The following is a 17,001-nucleotide window of genomic DNA, read 5'->3' on the forward strand; positions in this document are numbered from 1 at the left end:
CTCACTTAAATTTATGTAAACTATGTCCGGATCCACCATCCGACCCATCGTTGGTTAGGCAATTGAAATGCCTTTCCAAAGAGTCCAAAACATTGAAGATCTGGCAACCCAGTTTCGAGTTATGGCCACTTAAGTGATATTTATGTACTTTTTGAAGCCGGATCTCACTTAAATGTAAGTAAACTATGTCCGGATCTACCATCCTAATCATCGTTGGTAATGCTATTGAAAGGCCTTTCCAAAGAGTCCAAAACATTGAAGATCTGGCAACCCTGTCTCGAGTTATGGCCACTTAAGTGATATTGGTGTACTTTTTGGATGCCGGATCTAACTTAAATGTATGTAAACTATGTCCGGGTCCATCATCCGACCCATCGTTGGTTAGGTTATCAAAAGATCTTTCCAACGAGCCCAAAACAATGAAGATTTGGCAACCCTGTCTCGAATTATGACCACTTAAGTGATATTTATGTACTTTTTGAAGCCGGATCTCACTTAAATGTAAGTAAACTATGTCCGGATCCACCATCCTACCCATCGTTGGTTAGGCAACTGAAAGGCCTTTCCAAAGAGTCCAAAACATTGAAGATCTGGCTATCCAGTCTCGAGTTATGGCCACTTAAGTGATATTTATGTACTTTTTGGATGCCGGATCTCACTTAAATGTATGTAGACTATGTCCGGATCTACCATCCGACCCATCGTTGTTTAGGTTATTAAAAGAACTTTCCAACGAGTCCAAAACATTGAAGACCTGGCTACCCAGTCTCGAGTTATGGCCACTTAAGTGATATTTAAGTACTTTTTTATTCCGGATCTAAAAAATAGAAATTTTTTTGTACAATTCTATCATATCAGCCATTGTTGGCAATAAGTGAGGAAGGCTCCAACCACATAGGTGGATTAAGTTAGTTTTTTTGTGATGTAATGTAAGTTGTCACTATACAATTGTTAAGTAAGTACATATTATTTAAACGGAATTATAAAAAATATGTTTGCAACTCGTTAAAAAAAACGATTTTTTAGCACTCGTAACACTATCCAACTAAAAGCCTTGTTAGATAGATGTACAACTCTTGTTGAAAAAAACTAGTTGTGTAACCTATTTACTATGATAAATGTTTTAAGAATTCACTTGACATTCTTGTGCTTCGTGGAGATCCTCACCAATCTAGTTAACCGCATATTTGAAAGACTACGTGGAGACGCATGGTGGATCAAATTAATTTCACCAAATGAAGCCAAACGCCATCTTTGAATAACGATCGTACACACTTCAAATCGGAGAGCTTGTTTATACCATAAAAGCTCCAAACGATCGATCGTAAAGCTCATGATCTGTTTAAGCTTTCCGAGGTATTTCAACGGCTTACCTTCACAGCACTCGTCGCGCCATAAATTTCCTTCTCGATCGTTTCCATCGCTCGCTGCTTTAGTTGCAGCTACAAAGAGGAGCAAATAAAGTGGAGCATAAACCAGTAAGCTCATAAAAACTCATATCATACGACAACAGTACACGTAGGAGCAGATGAACCAAAAGGTCACTTGCTCCAGATTGATGCTGCAGAATTGTCCTTGGCGAGCCCAACCCAACAATACGAGCCCGAAAGGTAGAAGAACCCTCCTCACGTGCCTCGCAAATTAAACCTGCAGCTGGCGGCATTCTTTGAATCTTGCAGCAATCTTCAGAATGACACGGGTGGTGTAATCATATGTTGTGCTGAACACTGCTGGGAACCTTGTTGAACGGCTTGACATTGACCAGATTACTGGAAGCAGGAAATTGGGGAGTTCGCTTAACTTATATAACGTGTGACGCATTCTTGGCCTAAGCCCGGCGAAAGGTCTAGGCCGTCCATCTATTTCGGAGTGTCGGTGACATTTTTCGAAACTTGCTCGGGGTGCGTGACTAAGTCATTTGGCGCAATTGTTTTTTTTTTTCGGGGCTTAGCTGACGAATTTGGAGGTGTCTTGAGTTCTAGCGCGAGTGATTTGAATTTCAAATTTTGGGGAAGAAGGGAAAGCCGACGTTTTGTTTTGCTTTTAGTAACAACTTTATTTGACTCGTTTTCGTTTAAATGCAACACTTTATTTCACGTTGTCGTCATCGGCAAACGCTGGCGGTTTGGCAGTGGTGTAGATGGGAAATTGCTCTGAGCTGGATGTCGTTTGTCGTTTGTAACCATGCGAGGGGTACGACTGCTCTCGAACCTCAACTTCTTGTTCCGTCTCGATGGGTCTGGACACTATGATTCGACGGATGTTGACGGTTTTGCTGGTTTCTTTTGCATTTTGTGGTGCAGGTGTAGCGGACAGAACTCGACTTCTGACGTAGGTGTTGATGAGGCTGCTGGACGAATCCGTGTTGGGTCCGTAGCTTACTTCCGCAATGGAATCTCTCTCAGATAGTAGTTTAATGAATTGCTCCTGATTGGTACGGACTTGCTCGGAGGAGCCCCTGTTGGTGATGATGACACTTGGGGTGGATGAGCTAACCTCGTTGAAGTTGGCACTTCGAGAATTGGACTGCAGCTGGGCGGACTGAGACTGATTTTCGCCTCCCAAGGCAAGACGGGCAGTGATTTCAATTCCTCTGACCGGAGCTACCGTCGTGGTCGTAGCTTCTGCTTGTTGCTCCGTGGTCGGTTGTTCCGTTGAGTTCTCCTGGTAGTCGGACAAGCTCTGGTGGGTGGCTTCGGTTGCATAAGTAATGGCAATATCTCCTCGTTTTGGAGGGTCGTCAACGGTTTGGTCGTCACATTTCCTACTATACTTGAGCGGTCCTTGTGCCGTCGAGTGCTCAAGCGGGGCTTCTGAAGAGGTCTCCACGTGTATCGTTCGGCCGCCACTACGGGCCTCAATTACTACGGAGTCGTCGTCGTAATAGACATTACCAGAGTCAGTCGTACTGGGAATAACTGTAGTAGGGGCAGGTGTAGTGACAACGGCCGGTTTGAATGTGGTCACCGGCACTGGATACGTACTCGTTGGGTAGTAGACCGGCTGAAATTGATTCACATAGAACGGTTGCTGATACTGAGGCACTATCGGTTGATATTGAGGTACGAAAGCTTGCGGAACGACATGACCAGCAGTGCTAGAATGGACAATTACAGGTTTCGGAGCTTGTACAGGAACCTGCGCCACCGGCGTTTGATGGTAAACGTTGTGGGTCTGGAAGACCTGCGGTTTCTGGGTCACGGTGGTTACAGTATGACCTTGGCCTTGATCATAAGCACTAACAGGAACCTGCGCCACTGGTGTTTGATGGTAAACGGTATTAGTTTGAACAACCGGTTTCTGGGTCACTGTTGTTATTGTATGACCTTGGCCTTGATCATAAGCACTTACAGGAACCTGAGCCACCGGCGTTTGATGGTAAACAGTGTGGGTCTGATAGACCTGCGGTTTTTGGGTCACAGTAGTTACAGTATGACCTTGACCATGAGCACTTACAGGAACCTGCGCCACCGGCGTTTGATGGTAAACGGTGTGGGTCTGGAAGACCTGCGGTTTCTGAGTAACAGTAGTCACAGTATGACCTTGGCCTTGATCATAAGCACTTACAGGAACCTGTGCCACCGGCGTTTGATGGTAAACGGTGTGAGTTTGAATGACCTGTGGTTTCTGGGTCACTGTTGTTACGGTATGACCTTGACCTTGACCGAAATCATTTACACCGTCCTCTGATTGTGTTTGAACAGTGTGAGTCCTGACGCTTGTTTCAGTCTTCGAAACGGGTTGTTCCAGCTCTACCAAAGCACTTCCAACCGGACGAATGATGACGCGTTCTTCAATATCGTAGAACTGATTCTGAATGGCTGGTCTCCTGACCTTATATCGGCGGGACTTGATCACGGGAAGTGGTTGCTCCGTACTAGCATATACGGAATTTTCCTCCGTAACCGTTTTCGTTATTGTCGTTGTGTGAACTGGTGCCACAGGGGCAATCGGTGCTACCGGTCTTACGGTCACCGCTGGAACATGGACGGGCACAACGGTTGCCGTTGGAACACTGTGTCCGTGATATTGCGTAACCACCGGTTGAACAGGTTGAGGATGGGCCACTGCAACGACGGAAGGACGAGCAACTGTTCCGTAGGAAACAACCGGATGCACAGGCTGCTGTTGGGCAACGGTAACCACGGAAGGTCGTGCGTATGAAGGTCCATACGAAACAGGAGTAAACGCCGCATGTCCATAACCGTACCCATGGAACGGATTAGCTGGAACCGACACCGGAGTAGGCAGATTGTACGAATAATACGAAGGAGTTCCCAGCACTTGGACGTTCTGAACCGGATACTGGTGCGCGGCTGCTGGAACTGAGTACCGAGTTGGGCCGGCCAGCAAACCAGCCTGGTAGTGGGACTGACCGCTCACATAGTTGATACCGGCTGGATTGCCGTACGGTAACTGGACGGATACGTATCCGGCCGTGCTGGCCCTAAAGCACACGTACAGCAGCAGCAACTGTAGAATCATGCTGGAAGGGAAATAATTTACGAAGTTGCGTATAAATACTTTGCGTGACATAATGCAGCTGAAAGAGAAAATTGGGAGGTTTATTGTGTGACCATCGAAAGTGTCACGATTACGGTAGGAGGGTGTCACGATTTATTTTGCTAAGTTGTTGCTTCGTACGGTAGTTAGTGGGCCTGTTTTTTTTCGTCATGCCAAAAAAAAGTATTAAGCGTTAAAAAAACTAATTAAAAATACACCTCAAAATCGTATATGACCGCTTCTTAGCGAAGCTATATCAAAAAGTAGCTTTTTTCAATTTTCAATACGATTTTTTAAATCGTTTTCTTACCTCAAACAGCAAAAATATTGACCTAATAAGGTCTGCAAGCCATTGAATGGGAGAGGAGTTTTTCATAAATCTGCTCCTTTCGTTGTCCCGGCACGCAAAGAAATTGCTGACAAAAACTCAAATTAAACCAATTCGTTCAGTTCAAGGAGCATAAGATTCGTTTTTCAATTTGTGATAATGTGTAGAAGAGCAAAAGTTTAAAAAAAATAAGCTTGCAAAACTGTAGCGATTGTATTGGTGTGCCTTTTAAAAGTTTAGTTTAGGAAAATCATTTATCTTTCCAAATATGTAAAAACATTGAAGGGGTTTCTTCTTTTATTTTGCAACTACAGCCAAAACGCTGAAAAAAACTTTTTTTAAGAGGAGCCGAAGAATCGGTCAGATGAGAAAAACAAACTCAAAATGCTTTCAGGAGCCATGAAGATGAGTACCCGATATCTATCTATCTGGTGCAAAAAAATCATTAACATATCTCATATTGAAAAAATCAGCCATCTTTAAAAAAAATCATTAAGAAAACTTATTATGAATTAGTTTACACCATACATAACCTCATTTCTTATGAAACTGAGGCCCTTGCAGATAATATTTAAAGTTTATAGCGCGTAAAGTTATAATGTCCCATATCCAACAACAGCAAGCTGAGAAAACGCAAGGCAAGTTTGTCCCACACATAAGGCTACGAGTTAAGTTTTAAAAAAATCTAGTTTTTCTTCAGATTTTTAGAACAATGTACGATTTTGAATCGAACTGCAAACAGTTTCAAAAGGGATGAAAATGCATATAAGACATTTATGCGAACAAGGGCAGTGAACCGGTGTAAAATGTATTTTAAAACACTTTTTTTTTCATTAAAATGTTAAAACCACTGCTTGCAACCTAATTTTGATTTGCCCAATCCAAGTATTTTTCATAAAACATTATTTTTACGGACTAAATATTTTATTTTATAATTTTTGTTTTTTTTTTCTATTGAACTCACTCTAATAATTTAAGAGAAAAAAATAATTCCGCTGCTAACATTGTGTCCTAGATCAACCAATAAGGCAGTATCAAATATTTTTCAAAGTTTATGTCACTTTGTTACTAACCCTCTACAACCCAACCCCGCCTTTAGACAGGCTTCGATTTAAAAAATCGCCAAAAATCCATTTTTCAACCAATTTTCGATCTTTAAAAAGCATTGGAAAGAAGAACTCTTGAAATTTTAGAAAATTTATGAGTTGGAAGTTTTACTTGTTTTATGTGACTTTGCCAATGTTTTTAAAAATGTCATTTTTTAAGGGTCAACTTTGGCTGTGTTTTTACTAACATTTCCTATATTTTAAGTAAAAATAAATATGCAGTAATTTTTCTAGTGTCCCAGGCTATGCCTTTTTTTAACTTAAATGATAATGGTGCCATTTAATAGCAGAAAATGTGAAAAAAGCAAAAAATTGAAAAAGTGACTGTAAAAACATGAAAAAATGAGATAGGCAAAATGTAATGATGATGTAACGGTAGTAGAATAGGCCAAATACAATCAAAAACAAACATAAACTACACAAGATAAATGCAAATTAAAATACTAAAAATGATACAAGAAAAACATAAAACAAGAGAAGTAAAGTTTTTCGTAAAACAAAAGTTGCTCGAAATGACCTCCTGAACACGGGAAAAAAAATTTCGAAAAAAAATGGGCAGTAGAGTGTTAAGTCTTAGTAAATTGCACTGTTATGATGTCCTTAACACTGGAACACCCAACGCATGTCCAACTTATGGCCTATCTACAATCACTTAGCTTAGAAAATTTCACTTAGCTTAGGAATTTGAATCAATGGAAATGAATCTGAGTTTCTACAATGGAAAAGTAATCAAATTAGAAACTGACGTTTGGTTTGGAAAATTTTAAAATCTACAGTAAGTTGACGTTTCCATATCAAAGGTAAACAAACAACTGCATAGCAACGTATATCAGCCCAGCAAGTTTTCTAAGTTGATTGTGGATGACGAACGTAAGTTGCAGACTTTCCTAAGTAACTACTTTACTTAGATGTTCTAAGCTAAGTGATTGTAGATAGGCCATTACACGGACGCCCAAGCCTCCCAAAAAAGTTGGAACGGTAACTTCAACTCGCTGGTTCTCGGGCATAACTCAACCAATCGGGACGATTCTTGTTTCCAGTAATTTGTAAGAATGTCTAGATGATCCTAGAACTTTGTAGAACTTAATTTGATCAAATCTGTATTTTCTGCGACCGAAAACATCGTTTTAGACATCCTAACAAATCACTGGAAAGAAGAATCATCTTGATTGGTTGAGTTATGCCCGAGATCCGTTGAGTTGAAGTTACCGTTCCATCTTTTTTGGAGCCTTGGGCGTTGGAATGTTAACATTACCATTTTTATGCATTTTCATGCAACATTCAATTGGAAATTATAAAAAGCACTGCGTTTCTTTGTTCGAAGTAGTAAATCACTTTTCCAGATTGATCACAAACATCCCCAAGGATATAAACGATCATCTTGTACTTGATCATCCATTTTCAATTCGCACTTTTGCACTTGAACTCGGCGCTTCCGTTTTTGTTCCGGCATTCCCCGACCAATCACTACATCAGATCACACGAGACTCGTCTGCTCCAATTAGGTCTTAAAAATTCAAACTATTTCACTGTCATAGACTGCGTACGTTACACCGGAATCCCTCGGACACATCTCAGCCAGTCAGCAGAACTTACCTGGGTCGCGTTCGGCAGAGAACTCAGGCGTGCATCGGAGGTGGAAAAACTGCGAAACGAGCGCGCGCAACCGAACTTGCAACGGTGATGGGCAGCGAAAACGAACTGATTATAGCAACATAATTTGCTCTGCTTTTTATAGATTTGCTCCTTTTTGTTTGGGCGGTGCGTGCTCTCGCGAGGATCACGAAGCTATGCGTATGTATGTGTGTATGAGTGTATCACCTGGGAGGTCACCAAATGGTACTGGTCAGGAGGACGACGGTTCGTATCGATTGATGATCGAGCAAATGTCATGCATCACATGCTTTGCTGGTTGATTTTATTTGCTTACAACACCTGAGAATTTGGAGATAAGATGACAAAACAACAAAAAAACATCTACATGTGCTTTAATCTTAAATTAGACAAAAAAGCTCATATTTGGGAGAAAATTGTGTCTACTGGATACCATTTTGCCATAATAGTGGTATGGATTGTGGATGCACTCTTTCAAAGTTGTTCATAAATGTTTGATTCTATGGTGTAAAAGCAAATTATGACTATTTTTTTCATACGCTGCCATTAACACAAAAACTAATATTTCTCCAAAAAAAATACGATTGAGATACTTGAGCACAACTCGAGCATGGGTAAATAACAAGGGAAATGGGTCAAGAGTTGGGCTACAATGTCATTTCATTAGATTTGACCAAATTTTAGAATACACCCAGAATCCAGGGTTGTCTAATTGTTCCCCTCTCTTTCCAGCTCATGGGTAACAATGAGACACTTTGATTTTTCTTCATGAAACTATTAAAAATCCATTTCAATTTTCCACACTGGGGTGCTCAGAAAAAATGACCCCCGGCTCCACACGCGAAATTGGTTGAGGTCAACCCATTGATACCCGAGCCTAAAGCTGGAGAAAAAAAATGTTCATACAAAAATTACTTTTTTTAAATCGTTAATAACTTTTCAGGATCGATTTTTGCAGCTTTGTTGTGTTCTACAAAGTTGTAGAACATTAAATTTTCCAATGAAAATCTCACTTTTGGGAATATTTTGATGGAAGAAGCGTGCTGTGCAGACCAAACCGTAATAATATTAGGTGTTCTATACATTTTTTAGATTTTTCCCATACAAACTTCACCTTTAAGTATTAATGGCTCATATTTTTTTATAAGATGCTGATGAAAAAATACAAAAATCATTGAAAGTTAAAATCCAAAAGTGCCTCATTGAAGACTACGCTACCGTAGTGCATATCTTTAACAAAATTATGACTTCAATTATGGTACGAGCCATTTTCAGGAGAAGTGTTGTTATGCACTTCCTAAATAAGACATGCAATCTAGTATTTTGTAGCAGAACAACAACTTTTACTAGTTATAAAAAAAAAACAAGATATTCAGCGATTCCCCACGAAAACAGCATGATTCGAAAAAAAAGTTCTCCGATCTAGCTCTATTTTTTTCTGGGGTTGCGTCTTTTAATTACGAAAATTTTGGTACCCTAACATGTATAGGTCATCGCTGAAATTTTAAAGTTATCGCAGTTTCAGTGAAAAAAGTCGATTTTTTCCCGTTTTTGTCATTTTCCCATTTTTGCGCGTGGCACGTCGAAAAATCCAGTTTTTATTTTCAAAAAATCGTATCTCAGAGTATCGATGACATAACTTCACCATTTTTTGATATGGTATGTGAAATTTTTCGAGGTATCCGATAAAAATATTTTCAGACATAGACTCTTTGGTCACGAGACCTTCAGAACAGCATTTTAAGTTTTCATATGACCTTTTCAAATGTTAAGCTAGATTTTTGAAACTTCTTACTATTTTACTCAAATAGCCTTTCTTTTGCGTCTAGGAAAGCTAAAATCGGATGAAATGGCGCGGAGATATGATTTTTTGAAAAAAGTGTTTTTTGAGAAAATCGACGAAAATTGCCATTTTTCGAACCACCCTAACACGGCGTAGGGCACCCTAAAGGCCAAACAAAAAAATACGAGTCTAATTATTTCAGCCAAGGATCCCCCAGAAAAATTTTGAGCCCGATCGGAGAACTTTTTTTTTCGAATCATGCTGTTTTCGTGGGGAATTGCTGATTAACAAATAATCACAGAAGTGTTTCTAGAGAAAAGAGAAAGAAAAACACACAACTAAATATGAAAAAAAAATTAACAGGTTTCATACACCTAAATCAATGAATTTTCGAAGAGTTACTATGACCTCACATTTAAGTACTATTTTAATATTTTTGGAGGATATTAAAGTACAGTTCAGACTCGATTTTCCGAAGACCTTGAACAAATTTCACTTCGAAAATTGTTGTTGTCATATTTTTTATTGTTTAGCTTAAGTATGACAATTAAACTACTCCAGGACCGTCCTGGAGTCATTTGGATGAAACACAGGGATGATTTGTCTGTGTACACTTACTGAGGCTGCGACTCAATACTTGTGCACAGCCAAATTAGAAGGTCTAGACTCGACTCATTATCAGTTGCGCCCATATAATACTTGGGGTGAAGACTCGTTAAGTGGATCCCGTGAGCACGAAACAAAAAAAAAGGTTACTAACGTGCTACTACACTCTCACGTTTTGATGCATTAAAACAATTATGTAAATGTGTGATATTTTTTTATAAATGCAAATAAATTGTCGGTAAAATTAGACTTTATTAGAGATTTCCATATTCACTTAGCTATTCCAACATACATTAGACGTCCGTTTCAACGATTATCGACAGTGCTGATCGATCACATCCTCCAGCAAATAGGGATGCACGTTTGTCCCGAATCGCTCAACGGGAACCCCATTTCGGTCGGTCAGAAACATCGTAAAGTTGCAGTTGATAAACGCCCCACAGTTTCCTCGCTTTTTCTGCTTCAAGAACTGGTACAATTGCGTACATTTAGAGCCATTGACCTGGTAATGAGAGAGCAATAAGGAAATCATCGATTAATCACGCTGCCGCCAAAAACGGATCGCACTTCTAATTGAGATGACATCGAATGCCACCCATCACCACCGCATGCAAGTTATGGGAAATGTAGCTCAACCAACACACAAAAAATGTTGGAAACCGTGAAAAACAACTGCCATACATTTCCCGCCTGACCATATCCGGCCCGGTGTCAATAACGAGCTTATCCTTTTAGGTCAAAATGGTTAGCCGCAGGCCGGTAGAGTACTCACTTCAATCTCAGCAAAAACATCTCCAACCTGGCGATTGCTGTTGCTCTCGAAAAAGGCGAAAATTTCGTTCGCAGATTCACTGGCGCCGAATTGGAAGCATGGAAACAGCAGAATGTTTAGATCTGTCGAAGAATAAAGGCACCAATAAAAAAATGCGATCATGATTGATAATTCCCAGCACGCCGCGGCCCACAAACCTTGTCTGGTTTCGTTGTGATACTTTTTGTGCAGTGACGCTAGGATGTTGAACACTTTTTCACACGCCGCATCCTTGGTGGAAAAGTTCACTATCAAGCAAGGCGTTCCTTTGTACTTGCTGAGGCTGACTTCGTTCCCGTTGAGGTCCACCGCCGAAAAGTCGAATATGGTTTTGGCTTCCATTTTGGTACCAGCAAAATCTATGATGTTTGAGATAATTGAGCATTAGGGTGGTCCAAATCTCTAAATTCTAAATTTGAGCTCTTTCTGAACACGGGAACCCCTCCCTCTAAGTCTAAGCCCATGAAATTCATATGGGAAAAAATGTCAAAATGACCGGAGGAAAGCAACTGTTCCCGTTTTTTAACCAGTGGAGGTACTTACCATTTTTCAGATGTAGAACTTTCAATAAAATTGGAAAAACTTTCCCGAAGACACCATATTTTTAGCTTCCGAAAATTGTCAGCAAAAGCCAAGAAAAAACAATGATGTATTTGAGCATGTGCGTGCTCTTTTGCCTGCTTGTCTACCTGACAGTGCACCTGATATGTTGCGCGGGTAAAAAAACCCTAAAATGTGGTATCTTCGAGAAAGTTGATGAAGGTTCTACATCTGAGAAATGATAAGAATCGGATAACTATGGCGCCCTCCACTTGTAAAAAAGTAAAAAGTTGCTTTTCTCCATACATTTTGTCAATTTTTCCCATGCGAATTTAATGGGCTTAGAGGGAGGGGTTCCTGTGTGTTAGAAAGAGCTTAAATTTGGAATTAAGCCTAGTGATGGGCGAATCTTTGGTTCCAGCGGGTAGCCCAGAAGAAGCTCGGATATGAACCACCCTATTGAGCATTATCAAACTGTTTTAGATGATATCAAACTATGGCAAAAAAAAAATTTGTCCTTAAAATAATCCAGATTTTAATACGGGTCATTAGAGTATAACAAAAATGACTTTTTGGCGGACATTCATGGATTTGTTCCGGTAGGCATACTGAGCCCAAATCCCAAACATGAGCTAGTTTGGACGTAACAGGAGCTGGCGCTTTGCATTTGAATTTGAAATAGGATTTAACCCATATTTTTTATTTTAATTTAGGCCATTGAAGGATTTATCTTCGACATTACTGGCGTGTAGGCCAAATCCTTGCGCATCTTTTGGTATATATAACATTGAAGTTTGAAGCACCCTGGAGCTCGGTAAAGATCTCCAAAGTTTGGAAATTTTTCGAAAAATCGGTCCCAGCAAAATCAAATGGCGTCTCGGGCGTCGCGAGGTGCGATGGATATCTTAAGGGTAGTCCAAACTTCAATGTTATGTATACCAAAAGATGTGCAAGGATCTGGCCTACACGCCAGTGATGTCGAAGATAAAGCCTTCAATGGCCAAGGTTCCTCAAAAATTTACATTTTTTAAATTTTAAATTCAGATGCAAAGCGCCAGCTCCTGTTACGTCCAATCAAGCTCATATTTGGGATTTGGGTTCAGTAGGCCTACCGGAACAAACCTCTGAATGCCCGCCAAACAGTCATTTTTGCTACATCCTAATGGGTCATTCTCTGCCAACTCACACGACCCCTCTTCGATTTTCGTGAAAAATTGTCCTAAGGGATAATTTAAATCCCGGATATCTGGTTAAAAAGCTGTAGAAAAGTGAGTTGAGTTTATTAAAATCATTTAAGGCTGCTACAAATATTTTTAAAAGTTTTTGTCACCTAAGCTGGCAAAAAAAATATTTTTACAATAAACTTCAAAATTTCAATGAAAATTCAAGTGAAATCAGCTGAAATCTAATTAAAATACATTCTTCTGCGTTTAAAATCATTTTTAGCATGTTTGGGTTTATTAAAAAATCTTAAATTTTTTTGAAAATTTTCGATGCAAAATCTTTTTTTTCGATACAATTTTTATTTTTGTCAGATCTTAGATTTTTTGAAAACTAGAGATTGCAAAACAACTGAACTAGTGTAAAATGCATTTTAAAACACTTTTTTTATTTAAATGTGAAGACTATGGCTTGTTATTTAAATTTTTATATTTTTTTTATTTTTTTGCCCCCTTCCCCCTTGACCTCGGCCAGGGCCGAGGGACAAACACTTTTTTAAATATTTGCATCGGCCTAATGTATAAAAAACCAAACTTTACATTTTAACACAAAGTACTGTATTTAAACTCTTTTAATAAATAGTAAACAAGTTATATACATTAATCAAAATTCAAAAGAACTTGTCGAAATAAAATTCGGTATTAAACATTACAGTGATTGTGCCATTCAAAATCTAAAGACTTGAGACTTCGGTCACTGTGACATTGGAGCAATTCTCTACGAAATCGGTCTTTTTTCTTCAATTTTAATTTTTGTATTTTTTAATCCGGCTGAAACTTTTTTGGTGCCTTCGGTATGCCCAAAGAAGCCATTTTGCATCATTAGTTTGTCCATATAATTTTCCATACAAATTCGGCAGCTGTCCATACAAAAATGATGTATGAAAATTCAAAAATCTGTATCTTTTGAAGGAATTTTTTGATCGATTTGGTGTCTTCGGCAAAGTTGTAGGTATGGATACGGACTACACTGGAAAAAATAATACACGGTAAAAAAAAATTTGGTGATTTTTTTATTTAACTTTTTATCACTAAAACTTGATTTACAAAAAAACACTATTTTTAATTTTTTTTATTTTTTGATATGTTTTAGAAGACATAAAATGCCAACTTTTCAGAAATTTCCAGGTTGTGCAAAAAATCACTGACCGAGTTATGAATTTTTTAATCAATACTGATTTTTTCAAAAAATCGAAATTTTGGTCGTAAAAATTTTTCAACTTCATTTTTCGATGTAAAATCAAATTTGCAATCAAAAAGTACTTTACTGAAATTTTGATAAAGTGCACCGTTTTCAAGTTATAGCCATATTTAAGTGACTTTTTTGAAAATAGTCGCAGTTTTTCATTTTTTTAAATTAGTGCACATGTTTGCCCAGTTTTGAAAAAAATATTTTTGAAAAGCTGAGAAAATTCTCTATATTTTGCTTATTCGGACTATGTTGATACGACCTTTAGTTGCTGAGATATTGCAATGCAAAGGTTTAAAAACAGGAAAATTGATGTTTTCTAAGTTTCACCCAAACAACCCACCATTTTCTATCGTCAATATCTCAGCAACTAATGGTCCGATTTTCAATGTTAATATATGAAACAATTGTGAAATTTTCCGATCTTTTCGAAAAAAATATTTTTGGAATTTTCAAATCAAGACAAACATTTTAAAAGGGCGTAATATTGAATGTTTGGCCTTTGTGAAATGTTAGTCTTGATTTGAAAATTCCAAAAATATTTTTTTCGAAGAGATCGGAAAATTTCACAAATGTTTCATATATTAACATTGAAAATCGGACCATTAGTTGCTGAGATATTGACGATAGAAAATGGTGGGTTGTTTGGGTGAAACTTAGAAAACATCAATTTTCCTGTTTTTAAACCTTTGCATTGCAATATCTCAGCAACTAAAGGTCGTATCAACAAAGTCCAAATAAGCAAAATATAGAGAATTTTCTCAGCTTTTCAAAAATATTTTTTTCAAAACTGGGCAAACATGTGCACTAATTTAAAAAAATGAAAAACTGCGACTATTTTCAAAAAAGTCACTTAAATATGGCTATAACTTGAAAACGGTGCACTTTATCAAAATTTCAGTAAAGTACTTTTTGATTGCAAATTTGATTTTACATCGAAAAATGAAGTTGAAAAATTTTTACGACCAAAATTTCGATTTTTTGAAAAAATCAGTATTGATTAAAAAATTCATAACTCGGTCAGTGATTTTTTGCACAACCTGGAAATTTCTGAAAAGTTGGCATTTTATGCCTTCTAAAACATATCAAAAAATAAAAAAAATTAAAAATAGTGTTTTTTTGTAAATCAAGTTTTAGTGATAAAAAGTTAAATAAAAAAATCACCAAATTTTTTTTACCGTGTATTATTTTTTTCCAGTGTAGTCCGTATCCATACCTACAACTTTGCCGAAGACACCAAATCGATCAAAAAATTCCTTCAAAAGATACAGATTTTTGAATTTTCATACATCATTTTTGTATGGACAGCTGCCGAATTTGTATGGAAAATTATATGGACAAACTAATGATGCAAAATGGCTTCTTTGGGCATACCGAAGGCACCAAAAAAGTTTCAGTCGGATTAAAAAATACAAAAAAAATCGAATGACCGAAATCCTAGAGAACTGCTCATTGGTTTATTTTTAACGGCAAAAGTTGTAATGTAATGCTCCAATGACAGGGAGGTGAATTATAACATGTTTTGCGGGAAAAAATGTTTTAACAACTTTCAACCCATAATTTTTGAATGTTGTTAAAACAGGTTTTGCCTTAAAACCATTTACAACTCGCCAGTTTGCACAGGGTGAAATATTAAGTTATATTTTCCAACAGTTTTGCAGCCGGCCATGTTTAAGAGTGTATGAAGATCACACACCTATTTAATTAGAAATGTCCTTTTCGATTTGATTTCTGAACACCAGAAGCGGTTTCTTACGTTTTCCTGGTAGCACCAGAGCACCAAAACTTTGACATCGAACTTCTCGGAGAATATTTTAAACTGCTTCTTTTTGCACATGTTCAGGAAACATATAAACTAACTTTTGACCAAGCTTCATCCATATTGATAAAGTACAAGCTTTTTTACGTACCAAAACGTAAAGAATAATCGGGAAAATAATTGAACACAATTTTTACAAGCTGGCACAACTGACACAAAGGCATTTTAGATTAAGCAAAAAATGTTTACGAGTCATTTAGACCTTCGGGGCTCAAATCCCGGTTCGGACTAACACAACTGGTGATCTTTTCCCTTCTGGAATCGATTGCTTAATAAAGGGAAGGTCACAAACTGGACCTTAGGAAGACAATGTTAACATTAAGTTGATTAATAAACTGTCACTGAACCCGCTTTGTAAATGCCGGCTTCGATACTCTTCACGGGTGTTCCCCTAGGGTGTAATATCAAAATCGATTTTCCAGCACAGCTCTTTTTCAGTTCCTTTTGGGGTCCTAAACAACTCCCCAAAGTTTGGGACCGATTAGTTTAGTCCTCACTTTGCGCAAAGCGATTCAATTTTCCATATAAATTTGTATAGAGAAAATCATTTTTTTGGATTTTAATATTTATCAAATCCACGTTTTATGCTATATCAAAACCGGACTCTTATTTTTTTCCATACAACCATATTACACCCTAGTGTTCCCCTCAGGAACAGGGAAAGATTTATTAACTGATTTTTCAAACTGCGTTAAAATCAATACTTTTGGACTTGGCGAACTCTGGATTGTGAGTCCAGTGCGTGGTCCGATTGATCCACACCGGCAGACACTGGTGAAGGACTAGTGCACATTTTTTAAAATTTTGCATGGATCCAATATGTGTGGGCCAAAGTGAAGCTATTCCAGAGATATTGGTCCAAAATTTATTCATTTACAATATTTTAAACAAGTAAAAAGCTCTGGACGTTAAGGTAATAATGTAGAACTGTTTTAATTAAAATCGTGTCCCATGCATGATGATGCTAAAAAAAATGCAACAGTCAGTGGAAAAACTTTCAATTCAAGCGTAACTCTTTTGGTGGTGAGATTTTCTTTGTAAAATAAATGAATCACTATTCGCATAATCAGGTCCCAAAAATGATGTTCACGTCAATTATAATATTTTTTTGTGGGAGGGTGTTTTTCTGCAAGCTGTTATAATTATAGTAGAATGTTGCTTTAGGCGAAAAATTTAATTTTATGATCCTGTCGGGCACAGAAATGCTGAATCAAATGCTACACTAAAATCAAATCAAAAAGAGCTTATCACTTCCACTCAGTTTGCACAATTGTTTCTCATGATAAAATGCATCATTACGTTTTTTTTTCTCTATTTTTCACAAATGCCGATAACGATCCAGGTGCTTCCCACCATTCGTCACAAACTTAACTTTAATACTAAACATGGTTCCACATGCGATAGAAATAAATAAGCAAGGGAAGTCAGCCTAGCGATTGCATATTCATTAGAAGTTCGGCATACGACAAACCGAACAGTTCC

General features: G+C 37.9%; 2 protein-coding genes across 2 annotated transcripts; both read right to left on the reverse strand.

Moving 5' to 3' along the window:
• Window positions 1-2,036: 2,036 nt before the first annotated feature.
• Window positions 2,037-7,914, reverse strand: LOC120414013 (uncharacterized). The gene is made up of 3 exons (XM_052710173.1): window positions 7,534-7,914; window positions 3,438-4,486; window positions 2,037-3,326 (listed from the first exon to the last, which is right to left on the reverse strand). The coding sequence occupies exons 2-3, from the start codon at window positions 4,483-4,485 to the stop codon at window positions 2,089-2,091; spliced, it is 2,286 nt and encodes a 761-aa protein (XP_052566133.1). The 5' UTR covers window position 4,486; window positions 7,534-7,914; the 3' UTR covers window positions 2,037-2,088.
• A 2,264-nt stretch (window positions 7,915-10,178) lies between these two features.
• Window positions 10,179-16,891, reverse strand: LOC120414019 (glutathione peroxidase-like). The gene is made up of 4 exons (XM_039575035.2): window positions 16,819-16,891; window positions 10,910-11,110; window positions 10,713-10,834; window positions 10,179-10,442 (listed from the first exon to the last, which is right to left on the reverse strand). The coding sequence occupies exons 2-4, from the start codon at window positions 11,091-11,093 to the stop codon at window positions 10,254-10,256; spliced, it is 495 nt and encodes a 164-aa protein (XP_039430969.1). The 5' UTR covers window positions 11,094-11,110; window positions 16,819-16,891; the 3' UTR covers window positions 10,179-10,253.
• Window positions 16,892-17,001: the final 110 nt, after the last annotated feature.

Source organism: Culex pipiens, chromosome 3 (genome assembly GCF_016801865.2).
Source record: "Culex pipiens pallens isolate TS chromosome 3, TS_CPP_V2, whole genome shotgun sequence".
Taxonomy (NCBI): Eukaryota; Metazoa; Arthropoda; class Insecta; order Diptera; family Culicidae; genus Culex; species Culex pipiens.